This window comes from Mastigoproctus giganteus, chromosome 9, assembly GCF_048544385.1.
Source record: "Mastigoproctus giganteus isolate SK-2022 chromosome 9, ASM4854438v1, whole genome shotgun sequence".
NCBI classification, from domain to species: Eukaryota; Metazoa; Arthropoda; class Arachnida; order Uropygi; family Thelyphonidae; genus Mastigoproctus; species Mastigoproctus giganteus.
This window is the reverse complement of record NC_143583.1, coordinates 157,601,429-157,627,365: the sequence shown is the minus strand read 5'-3', so window position 1 is coordinate 157,627,365 and position 25,937 is coordinate 157,601,429. Positions and strand designations below refer to the sequence as shown.

Sequence of the window (25,937 nt, the reverse complement as noted above, 5' to 3'; positions counted from 1 at the left end):
TTCATGATCTTCCATTTTGTAGATTGTTCCCACTCTCATTATATCTCGGTATGACTCAGTCCTTCATGAGAGTTTATTGTATAAGGTGGAACATGGGATTACTGGATGGATTGTGAGTTGGATTCAGGGAGGAAGGCACAAAGCTGTGATTAATGGATATCCTTGAGGTTTGTATAACATCAGAAGTGGGGTCCCCCAAGGACACTGTTTGTTTCTGATTTTCATAAACGACATCGACAAAGAGCATGATGAAATTTGCAGACAACGTAAAAATTGGGAGAGTCACTAATGATCACTGTCAAGTAGCACTCCTTCAGAACAACATGCTTCAAGAATCATCAGAAAAGTGGCAGTTATATTGTAATGCAGCAAAATTCAAGTTTTTAACTTGGGGAATAGCAAACCCAAAATAACTTATACACTTGGTGGGATTGCATTAAAAAAAGTAAAGGAAGAAAGAGTTTTGGGAGTTATGATACAAGCAGATATGGAGTTTTCTCAGCAGTGTAGACAGGTGGCAACGAAATCCCGTGGTGAACTATTGATGGAATGTGATATTCTCCATTTTTCTTATCTCCTTTTTTTTTTTTTTTTTTTTTTGCTTTTTTTTTCTTTTTCGTCGGTGCAGCAAGAGCCTGTGGCTTCCTTGCACTACTTGGAGACTTTAATGGATAACTTTTCTACAGAAGCGTGTTAGTGAGGCAACAAGGTGAAGCAGTAATACTTTCGATCTGATTATCAGCAGTGATTTATGCATTAAGAACCTGCTAGTAAAAGACCCACTGGGTGGCAGTGATCACAGTTTATGATGTGAGATTTACTTAAAGTTGTAATTACTATCAAGGGTAAAGGGAAGGGCATTTGCTTTCATGCATTTGCTTCAGTGGTATTAGACAGTTTATAAATTGTGTACAGTAGGACCATCTGATGATGTTACTAGCAGCAAAAATCTAAATGGGAAGTATTCAAGGAAGTAATTGTAGAAAGGGTCTCAAACCATTACCGACTATCCACCTGCCTGAACAGTTTCTTGTTGACATGACAGGTGCATAGCTTCGTGCAGTTTCTGCCATATACGCACTCTCCCATCCGATTGAAATAACTGGAAATGGGACTCATCGGACTGGGAGACCCATCTTCAAAAACATCTGAGGTCCAGTACGGATGTTCTTTCGCCCATTTGAGGCATAGAGTCCTGTGTTGTGGTGTTAGCATTGAAACTCTGGTGGGTCGGCAGCTCCAATAACCTATTGCGGCTAATGATCACCTGATGGTCTTGGTGGATACGTTTATGGAACCTCCCTCATTGAAAAGAATTCCACAGGGGCCAAAAAATATTTAGGAAATAATTTAATTAGTAATTCTAAAATAAATATTGTAATGTCACTGTTGTCGTTTTTTTATGTTGCATATACGTGGCCAATGTGGCCACATATGTTGGTTACTTTATTTCTTGAGAAGCCATGTCGACCACATATGTGTAACGCTATTATGGTATACATATGAAAGTCGTTTGTGATTAGTTTATTGCACACGCGGCGAGCGCTGCAATAAAACTAATTACAATAAAATAAACTTTCAAACATCGCAATAAGTTTGTCAGTATTGTTAGAGATTTTGTGAAAACAAGTTCGTTAGCGCGCTGTATTATCCATCATATTGTGTTGTGTGTTTTCTACAAGTTTGTGTAAGTGTGTTGTAAAAAAAAAAAAAAAAAAAAAAAAAAATCTAAAAAGGAATGGCTAAAAGAAAATTACTAAGATAAGAGAAACTGAGAGAAATTGCCGGAATTTACAATTAAGCAGAGTTAAACTTCTCACAGACACACCGCTGTCAAGTTTTTTTAGAAGTTCAGCTTTATCTGTTTGCTCGTTACAACACGAGAGGCACTTCCTTTATGCATTAGGCGCCTCCGTAGCTGGGTGGAAAGGAGCAGCAGTGCGTAGCACACGCTTCTTGATTAGACTGGGGTTCGAGCCCATCACCACCAAATACGGAGGATGCGGAAAGGTCAGGGAATGACCACCGCATAGTCCGGAGCAATATGGCCTTAGTTGCTAATGCTCCTAAAAACCAAATAACTAACTAACTCCTTTATGCATTGGAACCATGGATGGGGCTAAATGTGACCAGGTTATAATAATAATAAATGCAGAAAAACAAGTGGGGATGGCTTGCCAGAGTTTACAAGTTCGTGCCAACAGCTGATGCTGCAACCAATGCCACCAAAACAGTAGTGGCAGGTCGGTGCGCCAACCTGGGAAATTTGAAATTACGTTCGCTGAAATTATGTCCGAATTAGCGGTGGAACTGATTACCAGTGGCTGGATTAGTGATGATCGACCTGTATTAATAATAGAAGGAAGGAATTGGATCACAGTGGTTCACTTAATGTCTGACTCTTGATGATCCTGCTCAAGTTGCTGACTAACTTCAATAGGTATTTTGCATCTACATTCATGGATGAGGAATTCTTTAGGGAGTGAAGAATGCCAGAAGTTCGTTAAAATCTAATAGAGCTAAATGATTTTGCGGTAACTGAGAGGAAAGTGGAAGAGAAGTTGTTGAATCTTAACATAATAAAAAAAGACACCTGTGGTGGATGATATCTATCCAATTGTATTACAGGAGGCAGCATAGGAGTTCAGAAAACTGTTATCCATAAATATGAGAGGAACTTTGGATTCAGTGGAGATGTACAAATAGTAGTTCACAAAGGGAGATTCGATAGGTGGTATGATTAATTTTTTTTTTTTTTTTTATGAAAACCCCAAACACGAGAGGTATTCGAACCTATAGTACTTAGTACCGTGCTTGGATTGGAGGTTGAGAAGATGAAATTAGATATTTGTTGACATTAGACTTGAACTTCTGTAGACTGTAATTTTCAGGAAATACGTATGAAGGAAGGTTGTTCCAGAAAACAGCAGTTGAATGAATAAACGAGGAAGATGAAAAGTTGGTTCTGTGAGTTTGAAGTTCGACAGTAAATGGATGTTGGCTGGTGGCAGCACGTGTTCGGACTGTTTTGAAAGAGAGAGCGTGAATTATAGAAGACAATTCAGAAATGTCAGGGAATGACCACCGCATATCCCAGAGCAATACGGCCTTAGTTGCTAATGCTCCTTAAAAAACCAAACAACAACAACAACTACTCACTATTACCAGAGCATGTCGCACAGTTGTTATTTGGTTTTTAGGAGCATTAGCAACTAAGGCCATATTGCTCCGGGGATATGCGGTGGTCATTCCCTGACCCTTCCGCATCCTCCATATTTGGTGGCTCATGGGCTCGAACCCCGGTCTAATCAAGAAGTGTGTGTTACACACTGCTGCTGTCGCACAGTAAGCACACCTGTGCTACAGTTGCTGGCTGGCACTCTCCCACTTTACCTGGAAGTAGCCAAAAGAGACTTATATTATAGATTTAAAAGGGGCATACCCACAGAATTTATGGGGATAGCCCTTGATACAACCAACACCTTCAATGATGAAAAAAAAAAAAGAATAGCCACAAAGCTCCATGACCTATGGCAAACCAAGTGGGAGCAGGAAACTGGAGGTCTGGTTACCAAATGGTTTCTACCATGGGTGGCAATTGTTAGCCCAAAGCCACCTAAGTGGTATGCCCCTGGACTTTTTGCAACGTTTTTATTGACAAGTCATGGCTCCCTAAAGGTGAAAGTAACCTCCTTAGGCCTGACTGATGGCCCAAACTGCACCTGCGGTGAGAGTGAAGACTGGGCATGCATTCTGTATGAATGTATAATATATGACATCCCCAGAATAGAGCTAATAGCACAGATTGGCCCCCTTCCCAGGGGAGAAGAACATTTGTTTATCATAGAAGAGTCAAATTATAAAGCCTTTACATCTTTCGCGCAGAAAGTATTCGGAATGCACAGAACTTTCCAAAGAATAGCAATTCAGCCCCCCAGCAATTAATCAATAATCAATAGTTAAAATTGTCCAAGTTTCCCACCACGGCCAGACAATGACTTAAAAACTGTGACAGAAACCTGACATCACAAACCTCCCCAGGACTACCCTGCCATATGTAGGAACCTGGGGCCCCATGCCAAATAAGTAACCACGTAGGGAGGGAGATGTACAGGCAACCAGGAAGCAGATTAGTTGAAAAATATCAGTAAGTTTAACATTTTAGCAAAGGGATGCAATGTAGAATGAAAGAAGAACGAATGAATGAGAATGAAAGATAGGCTGGGCACTGAGTGAACTATGAATTATGGTAAAAGGGAATAAATGGCAGTTTTGGTGAAAGAAAGAGTGACCTAGCATGAGGGAAAGAGGGAGTGAATGGGAATGAGTGGAAGAGCAAATGTAATTGGCCAAAAAAAATACAGAGTTAAAAATAACTTACATTACTTTATATATACTAACAAACATTTACTAACAACATAAACACCATCACTGAATTTTCCCCTTGTGGCTAGGCCTGCACCACAACTGAAGAATAACAGTAAGTTGAGGTGCCCAGAGAGGGCAGTGCAGAAAGTAAGAGTCGAATAAATGAAATGAAAGCCAGAAGAATGAATGAAAGTGTAAGTGCGTGAGGAAAAAAAAAAAAAAAAAACACAAACCATAAATGCTACAGTTTTCATTAGTATTTAAATTTTTTAATTAGTTTAATTTATTTAATTATTTTTATTTAATATTTAAATTTACATTACACATCACTGCATCGCCCCTGGCGTGTGAGAAAATGATGAATGAGTGAGTGAAAAAAAAAAATAAAAAAAATATATATATATATATATATATATACTATCATTGAATTTTATTAAATATTAACATTAATTAAATTATAATAAGGTGAATAAATAAATAAATAATTAGGCTTTCATTAGAGGCAGCGACATGCAATTCCTCCATATGAAGCTGAATTACATCCAATATTTTAAATTAAATAAAATAAAACATAAACATAAACATAAAAATAAAACATACAGCAAAGGAGGTAAGCAAACCCTTAGCCATAATTATGAGAGCTTCCTTGGACTCAGGGGAGGTACCCATTGACTGGAGATGTGCAAATGTGACCCCAATTCACAAAGGGGGATCAAAGGCTGACACAAGTAATTATAGACCTGTGAGTTTAACTTCTGTTCCCGGAAAATTAATGGAGGCACTGGTGAAAGAAGCACTGCAGGATCATCTAGACAAGACTTCAGTTATAGCTAGGACACAGCATGGTTTTGTTAAGGGGAAGTCTTGCCTGACCAATTTGATTGGATACTATGATGCAGTCACAAAAGAACTGGATGCAGGGAATAACTTTGATATTATATACTTGGATCTTAGTAAGGCTTTTGATACTGTTGCACATGGAAGACTGCTGCACAAATTGGAGCAGTGTGGCATTGGAGGCAAGTTGCTGCTATGGATAAAGGGGTGGTTGAGGGGGAGAAGACAGAGAGTGGTAATCAATGGACACTGCTCATCGTGGACTAATGTTATTAGTGGAGTCCCTCAGGGTTCAGTATTGGGGCCTTTATTGTTTTCTGTATTTATAAATGATATTGATGATGGTATATCAGGCTTAATGTCCAAGTTTGCAGACGATACGAAGGTTGGCAGGGTTGTCAAGGACACTACTGACACTATGCTGCTGCAACAGGATTTGGAAAGGTTGAGCAGATGGGCTTCGAGGTGGCAAATGAAGTTTAACATTGACGAATGTAAAGTACTACATATGGGAAACAGCAACCCCAGAGCAACGTATCAACTCTGTGGTACTACACTGACAGTGGTAGAGAATGAAAGGGACCTGGGGGTGGTGGTGCAGGCAGATATGAAGTTCTCTGAGCAGTGCAGACGAGCTGCAAGAGTAGCTCATGGTGTATTGTCAATGATATATAGGAATTTTTCTAGCAGGGATAAGGAGGTGATTATTCCCTTGTATAAGGCAATGGTCAGGCCACACCTAGAGTACTGTATACAGGCCTGGAGGCCTCATTTCAGGAAGGATGTAGAGCTGCTGGAACGAGTACAGAGAAGGGCAACTAGATTGGTGAATGGGACAAAGGGGTTCTCTTACGAAGAAAGGCTTAAGTTTTGCAAATTACAGTGTCTGGAAACTAGGCACCAGCGGGGTGATCTGATAGAGGTGTACAAAGCCTTGAATGGTTTGAGCATGCTCAATGCTGATGGGATTCTTCCTCTAGCTCAGAAAAATCACCTGAGAGGGCATAAATTCAAATTGAGGAAAGACAGATGTAGGATAGATGTGCGGAAATTTGCCTTTAGCCAGCGGGTGGTTGGTGGGTGGAACAGACTTCCATCCCTTGTCGTGGAAGTTGATAGCCTAAATAAGTTTAAGGCTCAGCTGGACAGGTATTTCGAACGAACAGAGGGGTGAAGTGGAAGTGGTTATTTTTATTTATTTATGTTACTTTTTTTTTTTTTTTTTTTTTTTTTTTGGCTGATGCTGCATAAGCTTGCTTTCTTGCATCAAATGCCTCTACTAATGCTAATGCTAACATAAGCCAGTAGTGTGGCAAAAACTGTAGAGCGAAAATTAACATAAAAATAACCCAAATAAACAAACAAACGAAAAAAAGAGAATAGACACAATAGTAGCCCGATAACCCTTGTATAATTTCGAGTTTTAAATCCGATTAATAAAAACTATACAAATTTTAGGATAATGCCAATTATATAATAATTTAGCGTTACCCCCCCCCCCCCCCGAGAGGTACCAGTTCCGAAAGACGCGAAATATCACCAAAAGAGGGTTAATGGAACTACCAAACGATAACAAAATCAAAATAAATATAGACTGACCATTATGCCCCATATCGACAGAGGACCACGAGGCCAATAATGGTCATGGAATCGCTGCATTTCAATCGCTATACAAATCGTCGCCGTGGTGAAAAGATCGAAGAACCAAACCACCCGTTCCTCCTCCGATCGATCCACCAGTGCAGAGGATTTGCACGGCGGTGGTCCTTATGCAGCGAAAAATAACTATTTATTCATTTATTATAATTTAACTTTCGTCAACATTTAATATAATTCAATAGTAATGGGTCGACATGCTAATTTAGCAACGCCTGTGTCGCCATCTATTTTCCTTTTTTCTTCTATATAATGCTAATTTAGCAACGCCTGTGTCGCCATCTATTTTCCTTTTTTCTTCTTATATAAGCTGATTCAGCTTACAGTATGTCAGTGGTGTGGTTCTGCTCTAGAGTGCAGTCTGTTCTACAGTTTATTTTTCGCTGCATAAGGACCACCGCCGTGCAAATCCTCTGCACTGGTGGATCGATCGAAGGAGGAATGGGTGGTTTGGTTCTTTGATCTTTTCACCACGGCGACGATTTGAAATGCAGCGATTCCATGACCATTATTGGCCTCGTGATCCTCTGTCGATATGGGGCATAATGGTCAGTCTATATTTATTTTGATTTTGTTATCGTTTGGTAGTTCCATTAACCCTCTTTTGGTGATATTTCGCGTCTTTCAGAACTGGTACCTCTCGGGGGGGGGTACCGCTAAATTATTATATAATTGGCATTATCCTAAAATTTGTATAGTTTTTATTAATCGGATTTAAAACTCGAAATTATACAAGGGTTATCGGGCTACTATTATGGCTATTCTCTTTTTTCGTTTGTTTGTTTATTTGGGTTATTTTTATGTTAATTTTCGCTCTACAGTTTTTGCCACACTACTGGCTTATGTTTTATTTTATTTTATTTAAAATATTGGATATATATATATATATATATATATATATATATATATATATATACAGGGTGATTCACTACCAGTGCGACAAACTTGCAGGAGATGTAGGGGGCACAAAGACGAATCGGAATCACATAGCATTGCAGAGTCAGCATTTGCGAACCGGTTCCCGAGGCAGTAGGATGGACGAGCATTCAGCCGTTGAACTGGCCAACATGCACCTCGTGTATGGAGCTGCGGACTGTAATGGGCGTGCCGCTCTGCACTTGTACCAGGAACGTTTCCCGCACAGGCGTGCTCCTCATCATACGATTTTCGCACGTGTGCACAGAAGGTTACGTGAGACTGGTTGTTTCACGAGAGATACCATGAATCGAGAGCAAACGACGAGGACGCCAGACAACGAAGAGAATGTCCTATGTTTTGCAGAAGGCAATCCGAGTAAGAGTACTCGAGCGATAGGCCAACAATTGGGTATTTCCCAATCCACTGTATGGAGGATACTGTCAACAAACCAAATGAGTTCATACCATCTGCAACACATCCAGTCATTGGAGCCTGCGGATTATCCACTCCAGAGGACTTTTGCTACTTGGTTTCTTCAACAGAGTGCGGCAGACAGCACATTTTCTGCGTCTGTATTGTTCACGGATGAGACAAGTTTCACAAGAGAGGGAACCTTCAATCAACAGAACCCCCATTTGTGGGCTTTGGAGAACCCCCATGGTACGCGAACACGTGCAACTCAACGCCGTTTCTCTGTCAACGTTTGGGCCGGAATTGTTGGAGACAACCTCATTGGACCGTACCTTCTGTCCCCTCGTCTGGACGGTAGGGCATACTTGATCTTTCTACAGCAAGTCCTACCCGAACTTATTGAAGAAGCACATGTTCCTCAGTCGTTGCGCCGCTCAATGTGGTTCCAGCATGATAGGGCTCCCCCACATTACACCAATGATGTCTGCCAACATCTAAACGTTACATTTGGACAGCATTGGATAGGTCGTGGTGGTCCAGTTCATTGGCCTGCTAGATCGCCAGACCTATCATGCCTGGACTTCTGCTGGGGTCAGATGAAGACATTGGTGTACAAGACCCCCGTTGATTCAGTTGAAGACCTCGTCGCTCGCATCTCTGTAGCTGCCAGGGGAGATTCGAGACACACCAGGAATCTTCCAGAACGTAAGGGATTCCATGCGGTGGTGCTGTGAAGCCTGTGTGACTGTTTCTGGTCGAACTTTCGAACACCTTCTGTAGCATGGCTTTTTGCCAATGTAAAACTTGTCATTAAAATGATTTCTGTTACACTAATGAGTTGCTGTTTCTGTTCTTTTTCTTTGCTTCTTTGTTCACGCGATCTCCTGCATGACGAAGGCATTTCGGACCCTGCAATGCTATGTGATTCCGATTCGTCTTTGTGCCCTACACGTCCTTCAAGTTTGTCGCACTGGTAGTGAATCACCCTGTATATATGAAATTTGAAAGAAAAGTATTAAAAAAAGAAAAAAAAGTATAAAGTAGAATGCAAGTAGAGTGAGAATGCAGATTATGAATGAAGTAAATGTGTCTCTCTCCCACCCCCAGAGTGGGATGGGCAACTTGACCTTCCTACCGGATTTGACACCGACGAAGACATTCTGTGGCGTTGCTGCCAACGTGCCATTGGCAATCTGAACTGGGTTCTCTAACCTGGTTCTCTTTAAAAACCCCATCTCCGGGCAGGGGAGGGAGGAGACAGGTCTCTGTCTCGTCTCCTCTCCTCCCTGTCTACCACCATACTTTGCCTGGTGGGGCTCATCTCCACTGACCTCTTTGGGGATGCCTACTCTATCGTCCCTATTCTTCTATCTGTCCCCCCCCCCGTCTTCAATCCCCCTCCCTTCTCTCACCAAACTGACCAAGTACACCCCTTAACAATGCCGCCAAGTTCTAATGAACATCTAAATTCTACTGTTTTGTTGTAAATCTTTTGGCCAAATTCTAGTGTACACCCCCCCCCCTTTTTTTTTTAAAGCTTTCCACTGAAATCCTTGGAAATTAGGTTGTAGAGCCTGCCAGAGTGCTTAAATAATCTACTGGGTGCCTGAGCTGCCTCCTCGTGGAAAAGTGTGGGCAACGGTGGGTCTCAATAGGGGCCCAACGGCTAAATGGTCAGAGAAACAACAGAACATAACGCTAAACAACAGACCACTCCCCACACACTTTTAAATCTCTGACCTCCACAGAGTTCTGTGTCACTCACGAAGAATACAATGCAGAAATGGGGGGAACCCCTGGTGCTGTCAGAAAACTAACACACTTTACACTTATGACGACGAATTATAGACCTGTTAGCTTAATTCTGTTTTGGAAAAAATAATACAGTCACTGGTTAAAGAAATAATGCAGGACCATATAGACAGGAATGCAGCCATATGTATTTCTTAAAAGGGTAATATTGTCTGACCAATCCTATTGAATATTATGATGCAGTAACACAGGAACTGGATGCAAAAAATAATTTTGATATATGCTTGGATTTCAGGAAAGCTTTGATACTGTTGCACATAAAATGCTGCTGTACAAATTGGAGCCATGTGGCATTAAGGGCAAGTTACTGTTGTGGATAAAGGGAAGGTTAAGTGGGAGATGATAGAGAGTGGTTATCAATGAACACTGCATTTTGTTGACTAATGTTATTAGTGGAGTTTCCCAGGGTTCAATTGTGGGCTTATTAATATGTAGGTATTCTGATGATATAAAGTTTGGCAGGGTGGTTAATGACAGTAATCAATGTATGCTACTGCAACAAGATCTAGTAAAATTCAGCAGATGGGCTGCAATATGGTAGTTGAAGTTTGACATATTTAATTCAGCAAATTGCAGGGTCTTACACCTGGGGAACAGCAACCTCAAAATAACTTATACACTTGGTGGAGTTGAACTAAAGTCAGTAGTGGAGAAACAGGACTTGGGAGTTGCAATACGGTCAGACATGAAGTTGTCCAAGAATTGTGGACAGGTTGCAATTTTGCATGGTGTCCTATCAAAGATTTATTGAACATTTGCTTTGCTTGTAGAGATAACAACATCATAATCACATAAAGGTGATTTTATAACCTTTAGGTGATTAAATTATAAACAATTATTTTTTTTTAAATTAGTACCTTAAAAACAGTATTTTTTTGTATCAATACCGGAAAAAAATGACTGGGATCCCGATATTTCAGATTCCGGTATTATAAGCCCTAATGGGTATCTCCCCTGAGTCCATGGAAGCTCTCAGAATTATGGCTAAGGGTTTGCTTACTTCCTTTGCTGCCTCCTTTAATATACATGGATAGATTCCATCCACCTCAGGTGCCTTCCTTATGTTTATCTTCAACAATTTCTCCTCCACTTTACTCTCAGTTATTACAAGATTATCTAGCTTACTGCAAGAGTTTAAGCAATAAATGAGCAATTTTAAATTGATATCACTCCAGATCACTAAAGATTGAGCATAGGTACTTAATCTGCCAGATCAGAGCTAACAAATGAATCCCATAAGAATCCCATCAGTATTTATGTAAAACCTTATCCTGACACCTTCAATTTCTTGTGGAATCATTTATGTTGAAGGGGAAAGCAGAGGATCATTACAGTGAACAGGCTTTGTTTAAATTGGAAAAATGCTGAAAAGTCTTCAAATGACACTTAGCTTTAAGATAAACAGGTTATTCATACAAATTGCACATAAACCGATTATTTATGCATTATTGTTTCTAGATGAGTTACTGAACATGATGTGACAAGTCCCAACTTGCTAAAGTGCTGGAATTTCAAGATACAAGTTAGTCCTTGAACTTTTTATCACACATTGTTTTTATGAAGTGTTTCAAAATAGTATTTATGAATAAAATTATTTCAGCTAAATTAATATTTTGTAGTCCTAATAATATGGAAAACCTAAAATAAAATGCTTTTGTTAAATATTACATTTTATTTTTATAGGACCTGATGAAAATGGAGAACCAAGCAGTATTCAAGATGTGAGTACTGGTAAGATCACTTAAATTTTTTGCCAAACTCTATAGCTAAACAGTTTTTTATATTTGGAAAAGCAAAACTATGTGATGTAAAGTTTTTGTAATTGCTATGCGTTGTTCATTTGGTTATTTTATTTGATTAACTGGTGGAGGTTTTTAAGTACATCAAACCTTCAATTTTACAGATTAACTGTAAAATTGAGGGTTAAATTGACATTTAACAGTTATTTTGTATGTGCATGTGTCAGAAACATGCATCAGAAGCAAGAAAGCAAGCTTATATAGCATCAGCTAAAAAAAACACACACCCTTCTAATTTCACCAATCCACTCTCTCCAAATGTTTGTCTAGTTCTGCCGTGAATCTATTTAAGCTATCAACTTCTACAATGACAGATGGAAGTCCGCACATCTATCCTACAACTGTCTTTCCTCAATTTGAATTTATGCCTCCTCAGGCGATTATTCTGAGCAAGAGTAAGAATCCCATCAGCATCGAGCATGCTCAAACCATTCAAGGCTTTATACACCTCAATCAGATCACCTCGCAGGTGCCTACTTTCCAGACACTATAATTTGCAAAATTTAAGCCTTTCTTTGTAAGAGCAACCCTTTGTTCTATTCACTAATCTTGTTGCCCTTCTCTATACTCATTCCAATAGCTCTACATCCATCTTAAAATGAGGCCTCCAGACCTGTATACAGTACTCAAGGTGTGGTTTGACCATTGCCTTATACAAGGGGATAATCACCTCCTTATCCCTGCTAGAAAAATTCCTGTATATCCTTGACAAAACACCATGAGCTACTCTTGCAGACCACCTCCACTGCTCAGAAAACTTCATATCTGCCTGTACAATTACCCCCCAGGTTCTTTTCACTCTCTACCACTGTCAGTGTAGTACCACACAGTTGATACGTTACTCTGGGATTACTGCTTCCCATATGCTCAACTTTTACCTGTAGCAGCAGCGTATTGTCATTAGTGTTATTAACAACCCTGCTGACCTTTGTATTGTGTGCAAACTTGCCTGATATACCATCATCAATATCATTAACAAATACAGAAAACAACAATAGACCCAACACGGAACCCTGGAGGACTCCACTAATAACATTAGTCCACGAAGAGCAGTGTCCATTGATTACCACTCTGTCTTCTCTCATTCAACCATTCCTTTATCCATAGCAGCAATTTGCCTCCAGTGCCACACTGCTCCAATTTGTGCAGCAGTCTTCCATGATATTAAAATTATTCTTTGCATCCAGTTCCTTTGTGACTCCATCATAGTATCCAAACAAATAGATCAGACAAGACTTCCCCTTAACAAACCCATTCTGTGTCTGAGCTATAACCGAAGTCTTATCTAGATGATTCTGCAATGCATCTTTAACCATTGCCTCCATTAATTTCTCTGGAACAGAAGTTAAACTAACAGGTCTGTAATTACCTGTGTCTTCGATCCTCCTTTGTGGATTGGAGTCACATTTGCAAATCTCCAGGCCATGGGTTCCTCTCCTGAATCCAAGGAAGCTCATATAATTATGGCTAAGGGTTTGCTTACTTCCTTTGCTGCCTCCTTTAATATAACTGGATAGATTCCATCCACCCCGGGTGTCTTTCTTATGTTTATCTTCAACAATTTCTTCTCCACTTTAAACTTGGTTACAGATCAGCTTATATCTATCATAGGCTTCTGTGTCACATGTCTTATTAGTTTATGTGACATCCATTTAGGCCTAAATCTTGAACAATATTTCTTAGTTGGTATGAAAAGCCTAGTAGCTTACAAGATTAATTCGTTGAATGCTTCCCATTTTGAATTTGCTGAATTCTAGGTAACGTCAATATATTGGTAACATCATCAGTTGATCCCACCGTATAGAATTTAAATACTGTCTCAGGCCACCGTAGTCACCTTTACGAAAGCAAAAATCCTTCCCTTTACCCTTGATGGTAGTTACCTCTTTGAGTAAATCCCACTTCAGCACACCATGATCACTGCCACCTAGTGGTTCCTTTATCTGCAGATTCTTAATGCATGAAGAATCACTACTGATAATCAGATTAAGAGTATTACTCCCTCTAGTTGCCTCCCGAACATGCTGCTGTAGAAAACAATCATCCACTAAATCCACAAAAGCCTTACTAGTGTGCGAGTGACCAAGCCACAAATTCCAGTCAATATCTGGGAAATTAAAATCCCTATTATAAAACACTCTGATTTACTGGCCCACTCTGTTTCTCTGCACAATTGCTCATACTCATCAGCTTCATTAGGCCTTAACACACACCTACTCTCATTTTTTCCTATCCCAGTGTTTATTTCACACCAAACAGGCTCAACATTGCATTGTCCACCAACATCAATTGGATGCACTTCCTTAGATTTTGTTTCTTAACTAACAGCATAACCCCTCCTCCCTTCCTATCCTGTCTATCCTTCCAGTACACATTGTACTCGCCAAATTCCAATTTTGGACTGCTTATGTCTGTATGACATCACGTCTCTATATCCCAACAATATCTACCTTTGATGTCTTGACTAGCACTTCAAGCTCATCAAATTTATTAAGTATATTCCTAGCATTGGTGTACATGCAAGTATACATGCATCTGTTTCTATTATTAGTTACCCCAACACAGCCCACTATTTACTTGTTCCCCTATGACTCAGCAGTCCTGGAAATCCCCATTGCCTTGCTTTCCAGGCTGCTGTTCAATTACATTTCAATAGAAGCAGTGCAAGAATCACTTTCACCTCTGCCAGCAGCTACTGTTAATCTATTAGTTCATGTATCCCCCCCAAGCTAGCAGTTTTCCAACCTAACTCTGCCTCGATAGCGTCAGCAAATATTCTTGCACCCTTTCTATTTTAGTGTATCCCATCCCTGTAGAAGCAGTCTCTCCTGTTTATAATCAATGTCAGCCATAACTCTTAGGTAACCTGGTGTATCTCCATAATTCAGGAATAATCAAGTAGATGATTCTACAATGGTTATCATATTAAACCCATAAAATTCTCTAAAGAGTTTAGAAAATTTTATGGACTTATCACATTTTTGAAAATATTCACAAAAATCTGAAATAGTTAAGTCTAGGGCAAAGCCACCAGCTATGAATGCATTGGAGCAGTGTCCTTTTTTTTTTGTCTTGGCAGGTATAGTACTATTATACCACGTTACTCTAAAAAAAAAGTGCCTTTTTTTTTAGAGTACTACTATACCAACACAACTTTGTGAAATGCCTCCACAGTGTTAAATCGAGGCACTAAGTAGCAAAACCAGTTTGCTTATAACTGTGTATAGAAGGAGACTATGCCTGACATGTACAATGACTAAATTTATCTAGCTTTCGTATAAAAGCCTACAGTTATTGAAATGGCTAACAACAGTAGGAATATTCTTAATTTTAGTTATAACTATATAATATCAGTGTTGATACACTATACTTTACCCATAAATTTAAACTACATACAGCTTTGAAATAGTGCCAACTGGGTGGTGGTATCCACTGAGAATAAATAACTGTAGTCCTCTCTATTAGAGAAGCGTTACTTATTCAAAGTAGTGCAATACCTGGTATCTCTTTTTGAAGGCAGCCACAATATGAGATACAATTAAAACGATGCATTTTACACTACATATATACATACATATATACATACATATATACATACATATATATATTAACAACTTCATTCCATATGCACCTCCAGTGCCTAGGCCCGTATGCACTAATTCTCAAGGTCAAAAGACCATGTATACAGCCTTGATTTTAAAGTAGGTATTCATAATCAACATAATAATAATAAATAAAGTAAAATAAAAATATGTAAAAAAGTAAATAAATAAACAAAACAATAACAATAAATCTTTCTAAAATTTCCAATTAAATCTTTGTTCAATATCAATAAAATTTCACATAATGTGCGCTATAAAAACAGCCAGTATATTAGCCCATCGGCACTAAATAGCACATTGTGTTATCCAGTGCCTTCGGCTGCTATTCCTATACCTTGTGACGAAATGACCTCTACTATCACTTAACAACATGGCTCTCCTTTTAAACACATTATTAACAAAAGGTTTCTTTTTTTTTTTTTTTTTTTTTTAATGAAAATCCCAAACATGAGAGGTTTTAGAACCTGTAGTACTTAGTACCGTGCTTGGGTTATAAGTTGAGAAGATGAAAGAAGATATTTGTTGACATTAGACTTGAACTTCTGTAGACTGTAATTTTCAGGAAAACAGCAGTTGAATGAATAAATGAACAAGCTGAAAAATTGGTTCTTTAGTAAATGGATGTTCGCGGCATGTGTTCAGACTGTTTTGAAAGAGAGACACCGGGAATTATAGAAGACAATTCAGAAGAACAGTGTGCACATGGAAGTATCTGTAGAAAAGGTATGCAGCAGAAACAGTACATCTATGAGACAGCGAGCAGAGAGACTCTGTTAGAGAGGAGTCATTAATTAACTAACTGCCCTTTTCTGAATGGAATCTAGAAGCTTGAGAGAGGTTTTGGAGGCACCGCCCCAGATGTGGGAACAGTATTCCATGGTAGGGCGGATTTGTGATTTGTACAGAGTGAACAGCTGTTTGGAAGTAAAGTAACGCCGAGAGCAAAAGAGAAAACCAAGTTTTTTAGATGCAGAGGAAGCAATATTTGTAATGTGCTTGTGCCAAGAGAGATTAGAAGTCAGGCAAATCCCCAAAAGATAAGCATAGGAGCAGAAGAATCCTTTTTCCAAGATATCAAACAAGACTGAGTTTTAGAAGAATTGAAATCAACTAAGTTGTCTTTGCCTCACTGGAGAATTATCTGGACATCGGCATTTAAAGAATTGGTAGTGGATATTTGAGAAATTGAAGCTGATTGAGCAGGGCAAGGTTTTTCAAAATGGAAAGTGGAATGCAATGTGCTATCATCATCAAAACTATGGATAGGATTTCCAGTCAATGGAAGAAGGTCATTAATATACAAGAGGAAAAGAGTGGGGGTAGAAAACTGAACCTTGGGGGACACCAGGATTAGTGGAGAAGTTAGAAGACAGAGAGCCATCTACCATCACCCTCAGTGAGCGATCAGAGAGAAAACCAATTACAAAAAACAGTTGGCAAACCATAAGATGGAAGCTTGTTTAGAAGACCTTTATGCCAAACACGATCAAAAGCCTTTGAGATGTCAAGAGCAACTACTTGTGTTTCACCGAACCTTTCCATTGAATTTGTCCATAAATGGATAACGTAAGCCAGAATATCACCAGTGGATCGACACTGACGGAATCCATACTGGCAATCTTTGATCAGACGGAAGGTTTCTAGGTAGTTTAAGAGTTGGCGGATAATTGATTTCTCCATTACTTTAGAAAGAGTAGAAGTAATTGCAATGGGATGGTAATTGGATGGGAGGGACTTGTCACCCTTTTTTAGGAACAGGGTGGATAAGAGCAAATTTCCATGCAGAAGGAAAAACACCTTTGGAATAAGAAAGTGAAAAAAAGGCGGCAAAGAACAGGAGTAAGTTCAAGAGCACAGGTTTTGAGAACAAGCGGAGAAATGCCATCAGGACCTGGAGCTTTCTTACCATCGAGATTCGTCAAAATCTTTCTGACATCCTGCTGACGGAAGACCGCAGGAGGCATTGAATGCAGCATGTTGGGAATGGAGGGAGGTGTTTTACCAAGATCACTAATACACAAGTCGGAAGAGAAATGGGATACTAGCAGGTCAGCTTTATCCTTGGCTGAAGTGACAGTACAACCATCTGGTTTTGACAGAGGTGCTAGCAGAGATGGGCAAAAGTTGCTGCCAATAGCTTTGGCAAGAAACCAGAATGCTCGGCTACCATTAGGACAAGAAGCAAGTTTTCTGCTCTTAGCCTGTTTAAACTCTAGTTTGACCTGACTAATAACTGCTTTACAATTGTTGTGAGCTTTGGTGTAGGCGGAAAATGAAACTGAAGAATTGGAAACAAGCCAACAACGTTCTTCTCTTTAACAGCCTTAGCGCACATTTATTGGAATACCAAGGGTTAGATAAAGGACGAGATTTTAAAGTGGAGTGTGGTATAAAGGATTCCATTCCGATAAGAATAATTTCACTTACACGATCTGAGGAAACGTTGACATCAGAAGTTTTGAAACAGTAATCTGACCACTGAACATAAGAAAGAAATCTCGCAGTTCATCCCATTTTGCATTATTTGTAATGCCGAACATCACGAGGTTGGGAATAGCCATGAGATAAACGCTCCATTGGAGAAGAGATTATCACCAAGTTGTGAACCAAGGTACCTAAAGGACCACTCACTTTGACCGTGTACTTAGAAGAGTTGTTTGTGAGAAAAAGATCAAGCGTGTTGGCTGTATGGGTAAGATCGTCCGGTATTCTTGTAGGTAAATGAACAATCTGTGCAAGGTCATTAGTAATTGCAAAAGCCTCAGCATCTCGACTACCTGGGTCGACTAGCTAGAAAATGGAAGCCAGCTGGAGTTGTGGACAATAAAATCACAAAGGGAAATTACCGCACTGTTAGGAAAGTTGAACTGGAGAAAGTCAAGTTGCAAGGAGAGGACATCAAAGAGCTCCAAGTGATTAGTGGAGTTGGGAGAATGGTAGAGACAACAGATGAATTTGACAGAATGAGGTAGAGATTTTAAGCCAGAGAAGATCGAAAAAAAAGATATTCCAAATTACCAAGTCTCTGACAGGGAATATCGGAATGGACATATGCAGAAGTACCACCTCTGAGGCGAAAGGATTCAAAGCGAATAATTTGGGCAAGTGAGATGAGCAGTAGCTGAATCAACCGATAACACATTCTGTCAGAAAAACTACATGGGATGTGGTAGACTGCAAGTGGAAATGGACATTGTTGAGATTAGAATTGAGACCACGTATATTTGTGAAATGAACTCGGAAGTGATTGGGAGGTTTAGATCTTTTCGCAGATAAGCTTACTCTATTAGTTTGACAATTCATGGTGTATTGAATAGTAATAAAAAGTGGGGGGGGCATGCTGTATGAAGTAATGAAATTTTTGGACATGGCGTACACATGGTGAGAATATACCCAGATCCTTGACATAACGTGTCCACGACAATGCCCCCTGCATACACACTACTCGGAATCCCTCCAGTCACCATCTGGCAGAGTAGAGGTAGCAAGATTATACACTAGCTGATCTGGAAGCCTATTAAAAAGAGTTACCAATCGGTTCGGTCTGGTGTACTAACTAGCGGCCCGCCTGCGAACACCATTTTAGAGCTGTACCCTCGAAATGTACGGAAGATTGGATCTCGCCATGATGGTCATCATAAACTCAAAAGTCGTGAATCATACTGCATGATAGAAGAGATGGAGAGGGGTTGATTGGAACTTAGCTCTGGAGACTAAACTTGGGTTCCACCACTTCAAGCCTCCGATAAGCAAAGGGGAGATATTGCACCAGTTGATGAGTCATCTACCACCTAGTATTGTCTGGTAATACAGAGGGGGTGGCATTCCTCCATGTGGTGTGGGTGCCTCACCTTGGCCCCAGCTTACGTTGCTTCTTACCTGGATGGTCACCCACAATGTGCTTGTGCTTGGAGGTTATACCCAAGATTACTAACAGTCCCATCATTGTGAAGGTGCAAGAAGAGGATTTAGCTGTCACAGACCGTCCGGACTTCGCCAAAATTGGGTCTACTTGACTTGAATGTCACCCAAATATCAGTTCCATCAGCATTTTAGACACCCAAGTAGGTAAGCCAAACAGCATGTCTGGCATATCTGAGAGAATGTCTGTGACATCCTCAATGACCAAAAGTTGAGAAACATTAAAAGACACTCGATTTATAAACAAATCCGGCAAGTTATCCAAATCCAAATTAAAGGTCTCCCATTCAAGTGTGCTGCACAGATCTTCATAATAGCGACAATAGAGCATGACATGAAGGCCAGCCTCCATCACCTCACAGAAGCACAAGCCAGAAGGGACCAAACCAAACTGACTCAACCTAGACATTAAGCCATACCCAGTCAGCAGGAAACAAGCACTCAAGTTGAACTGCAATCACGATCTTAATTTCCAATTCACGGTTGTTACGGAGGGAATAATAGCATAGGTTTCCCTGCCTTTATCAGTCATTCCATCTAGTTTGCCTAATATTCATTAACTCATCGTGTATCCTCCATCTGTCGACCCTCAAGCACTGCCCCCCCCCCAGGCAATACCTAAAATCTTCTTGGAGATGCCTCTTCTAAGACAGTACCTTAAGCCTGCGTGGATTAACAATAAATCCGCAGGCACCTTCCGTGATATTGCCTTCAGAGCATCAGTAGAGAGAGAGTACGGTAGGCTCTGGTGATAAGTGGCCCTGACAATATATGACATGTTTTGTAAAAAAAGCGGTCTTCCAGACAAACACCAAGGTACTTGACGGCACCCACATCAAAGAGACAGCCCCACTTCGAAAAATGGGAGGCCTCGTCCTGCTTAGCTTTCCCTTCAGCAATATAGTAACAGTTTCGTCTTTAGAAATATTAAGCTTGTGCACGGAACACCAATCCAACAAATCCTGTAACAGGGCACTGGCCCTGCCTTCAATATCTCTCCTGGAGTTACTGGGAACCAACAAAACTAAATCATCAGCATAGGCAGTGGCTTGTGAGTTTCCCATGTCACGCTCTAAACATTCATCTAAAACCATGTTCCACTTGAAGGGGCAGAGGATCCACCACTGCAGGCATCCCCATTTTACCTGAAAAATCTCCTCCTCAAGAGAGGACCCAACAATTACACTACAGTCCGAAAAGTAATCCCGCAAGATGTTATGTAAGTCCCTGGGACAGAGAGCAGTTCTCGCCCTCCCTGCAGAGGATGCTGCCCCACCAAATAGCATCAAACGCACCCCTAAAGTCCACAAATAAGTCAAGGACATGTCATCTTTATTCTCCCTGTACAATCGCAATAAGTTTATGTATCGCATCTTCAATCGAGAGGCTCTTTTTAACACCATATTGTTTACGTTAAGAATGATGTAAATTTTCATATTTAAATTGATACTTGGAAATTATCAGTCTCTCAAATTTTTCCCAAGATTGGAGGCAAAACAATTGGGCGATATGACGTTGGCTCACTGAAGGACTTCTCTGGATTCTTCAGGATCACTCTTAGGACCATGGTTTTCCACAATTTTGGAAAAACTCCTTCTAGTAGACACATATTGTAAAGATCTAACATTATATCGGGGAACATAGAATGAAAGTTTTACATGTGTCTCAATAAAGTCGATCCCCGGCACATTCCCATCCCTTACCCTATTAACAGCAGCATCTAATTCAGTTTGAGTAAACAGGGACTCTCTCTCATTAGTGGTATATTCCTGATTCGCTACCTGAATGGCTCTTTGGAAGTCAGTATTCATTTCTTTTATTATCTTTTAAAAACAATTCTGACAAACCTGCCGGACTGACTGAGACCAGGTCACCGTATCCTCCTGGTTCCCATCCAGTACAGAATAAGCAGTACTATCTAATACTAACTTCTCAGTGATAACCTTGTAGACAGGGCCCCAGGGGTCTGCATTTCCAACCTGTTCAACAAATGATTGCCATGCAAGTCACTTATATTGTTTAATCTTTAATGAATATTCATTCTTTTTAACTCTATAGCTTTGTTTTAATTCCATTATTAAAGCAGGATTAGCTATTTGTCTTGCCCTCTGAAAATTTTTTCTACCATATCTTACCCTATGTTTTAATTCATCTAAATATGAATTCCACCACGGGACAGATTTAAAATGCTTATTTTTTCTACTTATCAATTTCTGACGCTGACTTTAAAATGTTAGTTTAAGATTTCTGCCTTTTGGGCAGCACCACATAGAGCCCAGTCCACAATGCTACTGATTTGACCCTGAATATAGTTATCAAATCTATCCCAGTTCATAGATCTAATATTATACCTACTAGTGTCCAGCCTGGCATGAGGCTTCCCAGCCTCACAATAATCAAAAGAAATGCCCCTGTGGTCACTTGTAGTTAATGCACCATTAACCTTCCAATTATGAATATTACTAAAATAGCACTGGAACAAACAGTAATATCAATGTAAGATTCGCCATGCAGGGAGGAGAAGGTAGGAAGCTGCCACGGGATCTTCCCCGCAGGGCATCCTCCACCTTTTCCAAATATTGTATATGTCGGCAATAATATCACTATACTTACAGTAAAGGAACACCAGGCACACAGAACCAGCAGGTGTCATTATTTCACAACATGCCCCGCAATCAAAACACAAGGTTCTAATCATGGTAACCAGAAACTGTGGTTTAATGACTATTACAGCAGCAAGAGCACACACTTCTTGATTAGACCAGGGTTCGAGCCCGTCACCACCAAATACGGAGGATGCAGAAAGGTCAGGTAATGACCACCACATATCCCAGAACAATATGGCCTTAGTTGCTAATGCTCCTAAAAAAACCAAATAACAACAAATAACATAACAGCAGCAAGAGGCATGTCTCCACTTTGTATTATTCTGTATGTACCCGGATATCCCCTCACTTTCACTTTAAAGGTATAGGATTCCTGAACAAGAATAATGTCATAGGATCCCTCCTCCACCACCCTACACAGCCGAGGTGCCACATCTTTTGCCCGGTGAGCATTTATTTGTAAAATCTTTAATATAAATGTATTTATTGCTTTACTCATTAACACTCCTTTCTTATTTTGTTCCAATGCTCTAACATATTCAGGGCATTATTTATTTACTGCACTATGTTCAGCGGAGCTCTTCTTACCCCAGCAATTGATACATATAGCAGGCTCCAATTTTTTGGAACATTCTTTAAATGAGTGAGTCTAAGGTTTCGTTCCCGCAATATTTTGAAATATGTCCGTAGGTTGTCATCATTCCCTCACTCCTTGAATAATTCTCTATAGTAGTATTTGCTATTTGAATTATACCTTCTCTGCTATTTATAAGTATGCCATCGCTATTCTTCAGTTTGACTATCATTTGTCTTTCTGTATTACTGCTCATGGCTACTAATTTAAGTCCTTTGTTTTTCCTTAATGCTTGTTCTACTTTTCTTGTGTTAAACCTTCTTATGTCTTCTCTGAGTCTCTTTCTAATGACTGCATAACTCAGTATACTCAATTTTCTCATTGTCAGTGTTTATCTTGCTCTTTATTTGTTGTCTTCGATTCATCATGACAAGTGTTTCTTGACTAATTTTTTCTTCTTTGGATTTCTTTTTACCTATGGGTTTGTTGTTCTTTATCACTTTCAGAAAGTTGTAATATTTCTTGTTGATATCTTGATCCTGAGCAGTCTGCAGAAGCTCAAACTTGTTAAGTTCCAGTACATGCTGCTTTTTCTGCTCTTCTGTTATCTCAAAGACCTTCGTATTATTTACTCGAGTTGGCTTCTTTTTTTTTTTTTCCCCCTTTCTTTTCTTACATTTATATCAAGTGTGCATCTTACCATTCGGTGATCACTTACATTTACCTTGTTCAGGATGGTAACGTCATTCACGATATATCTTCTGTTTGTGAGGATGAAGTCGATTTCATAAGTTGTTAATCCGTTTTCACTCTTCCATGTCCACTTTCTGTTCACCCTTTTCTTGAAAAAAGTGTTCATTACTGACAATCCTTGAGATTCTGAAAACTCCACAAGTCTTTCACGTTTCATTTCTTTCACCAATTCCAAAATTTCCTATAGTTCCCCTTTCACAACTGTTTTGTCTTTTTCCAACCTTAGCATTGAAGTCCTCCATAATGATAGTGTAGTGGGTTTCTGCTCATCTAGAAGACTCAATTTCGGTGTACATTTCTTCAACCCCTTCATCATCATGGCTCGATGTTGGTGCATAAATCATTATAATCTTTAGCTTGTACCTCTTAGAAATCCTGAGTATTAGTCTTGACATCCTTGGTGATGTACTTTTGAATTCCAAAATGTTGTTTTTTATATCTTTATGGACCAGAGAGCCAACTCCACCTTTGCTCCTTTCACTGTTTCCATTGGTGTACAGAAGATTTCCACTTGATAAACTTATAAGTTATTTATTTCTTCTTCTTGTTTCAGTCAAACCGATGAAATTCCAATTCACATTTCCTGTTTCCTTTTCCAGCTCTAATATCCTGTCTTCCCGATGAGCAATCTTACGTTGTAACAGGCCAAGTTCAGTTTCCGTGCATGGCAGCCTAGTTGTACCCAGAGATTCTTAGCACCCCCTGCTTCCATTCTGATTCTCTTGCTGCCGTAAGAAGGGGAGTGAAAGCCGCTGGAGACTGAGGGCCATTTGTTTCATCGTGCTGTCTTGTGATGGAGGGTTTGGTCTTTTCCTCTTCACGCTGACTAGGTGTCTTGAAGAGAACCACTCTAAATGTTCATTGCCACCTAAGTGACATAACAGGGCTTACCATCGATAAGATGTCCATGAGTGGAGTTTAGGGAGGCAGGCCAACCAGACTTTTCCTAAATCTACTAAAATAGAAAGATATCGGCTCCATCAATGTATTAGACTGAGTGTCTGATAACACACAGAATGCCTGATCCCCTCTAAGCCCCTATTTTAACTTAACTGACTTAAACACATGAAGTATACTCCTAGAACTATGTTCAGGGTCTCATTTTCCCTCTTCTTCCAAACTCTTTTCACTGTCCTCCTACCCTACATTTTTATTTCTTGTGAGCCATTAGTTTACCAAATGCAATATCAAGGTGCTATTTTTCTACTATAACATACTTTTCTCACTTTACACAAAATTTAGCGGCTTTTTACCACTACTTTGTAAGCCCATCAATTCTCTTCTATCCTGGGACGTACTATTTTATTTGTTTAATGCCAGTCTCCCAACATAACCTCTTACTTTTAATTTTGTGTGACTTACTGTCTCCTTTTTCCTACACTTGGGATCGCTGTGACATACCATAAATACTTTGAATCGTCTAGCATTAATCTTTGCCTTCCTCCCTTGGCAGCATGGAGTGTCTCTCTCTACTATCAGTATACTGGCACGACTCCTGTTTTGGTATTCTAGCCATAAAATAGAGTCACACTTGGTTATAACAAGCACGCTGCTGTAACGATCACTGCTGTAACGAGCAAAAAGCCATAATGATTGTAATTTACGGGTATTCCCATCCAATTGCTCACTGTTATAAAGAGTGTACTACACAGATATACCGAACAAATTTTGGTAAGTGTGCAAACATTCTTAATTGCTCGGTTGGTCAAAAAAACCTAATTCTTGGGATAGACGGAAATCAGAAGGGCGACTTAGCTTTATGACCATCTGCATTGGATTAGCAGCTGGTTTATGACCTTGTTCTTCTGGGGACAGGGTCTATAAAATAGTGCATTGATATTCTGTTTGTTGCATTACCCTATTTACAGATTATCTTGTATTCACTGAACCATAAATTTATTTCGGGACGTCTAAGAATTCTGGAAACAAGACTTCTAAGAACTTTGTTTGCATTTCGGGACTTCTAAGAACTTTGTATGCATTTCGAGCTTCTAAGAACTTTATGGAGATCACTTTATCATTTTAAAGTAAAATCTGTTAGAAACGAACCCTTCTTTCAGAAACATGTCTACTAACAAAAGAAAGTGTCTCTTAATTCACGAAAAAGTTTAAATTATTCATGAGTTAAAACGTGGTGCAAAAAAAAGTTGGAGTGTGTAAAACGTTTTCTTTGTCCTCTTCAAGTGCATCGACATTGTGGAAGAATAAAGATGTGTACATATCGGCACTGGAAAAGAACATAACCAAAAAAAAAAAAATTTAGAAAGTGTGAGGTTACAAATGTTGAAGTATTGCTCTGATGATTCACCACACAGAGGTGCTGGATTTTCAATAGATGGTCCAACCTTGAAGCTGAAGCAGAAATCTTTACTAAACAATTTGGATGCGACAGTTTTGTGTGTAACAGTGGTTGGCTGGATCGATTTAAAAAACGACATAACATTGTTTATGCAAAAATTAATGGAGAATCTTGAATCTGCAAATTCAATAATGGCAACTGTTGTAGACAAAGACGTCTACAACAGTTGTGCTACTGCAACAGGATCTAGAAAATTTGGGCAGATTATTATTATTATTAGCTGTATGGTGCAAAGAAGCCTGAGGCTTATGCTGCAGCAGCCAAAAAAAAAAAATTCCCGAGTTACCCTGAGAGAAAGAGAAAAGTAGAAGGAAATCACCA

The 25,937-nt window shown here is 39.6% G+C and overlaps 1 protein-coding gene across 1 annotated transcript in view; it reads left to right on the top strand.

Annotated features, from left to right (window-relative positions):
- TfIIFbeta (transcription factor TFIIFbeta) overlaps window positions 1–25,937 on the top strand; it is a 189,868-nt gene that overhangs the window by 97,487 nt on the left and 66,444 nt on the right. The window contains exon 4 of the mRNA XM_090381266.1: window positions 11,686–11,733. Coding sequence (XP_090237392.1) covers window positions 11,686–11,733 — 48 coding nt within the window. The remainder of the gene's footprint in view (window positions 1–11,685; window positions 11,734–25,937) is intronic.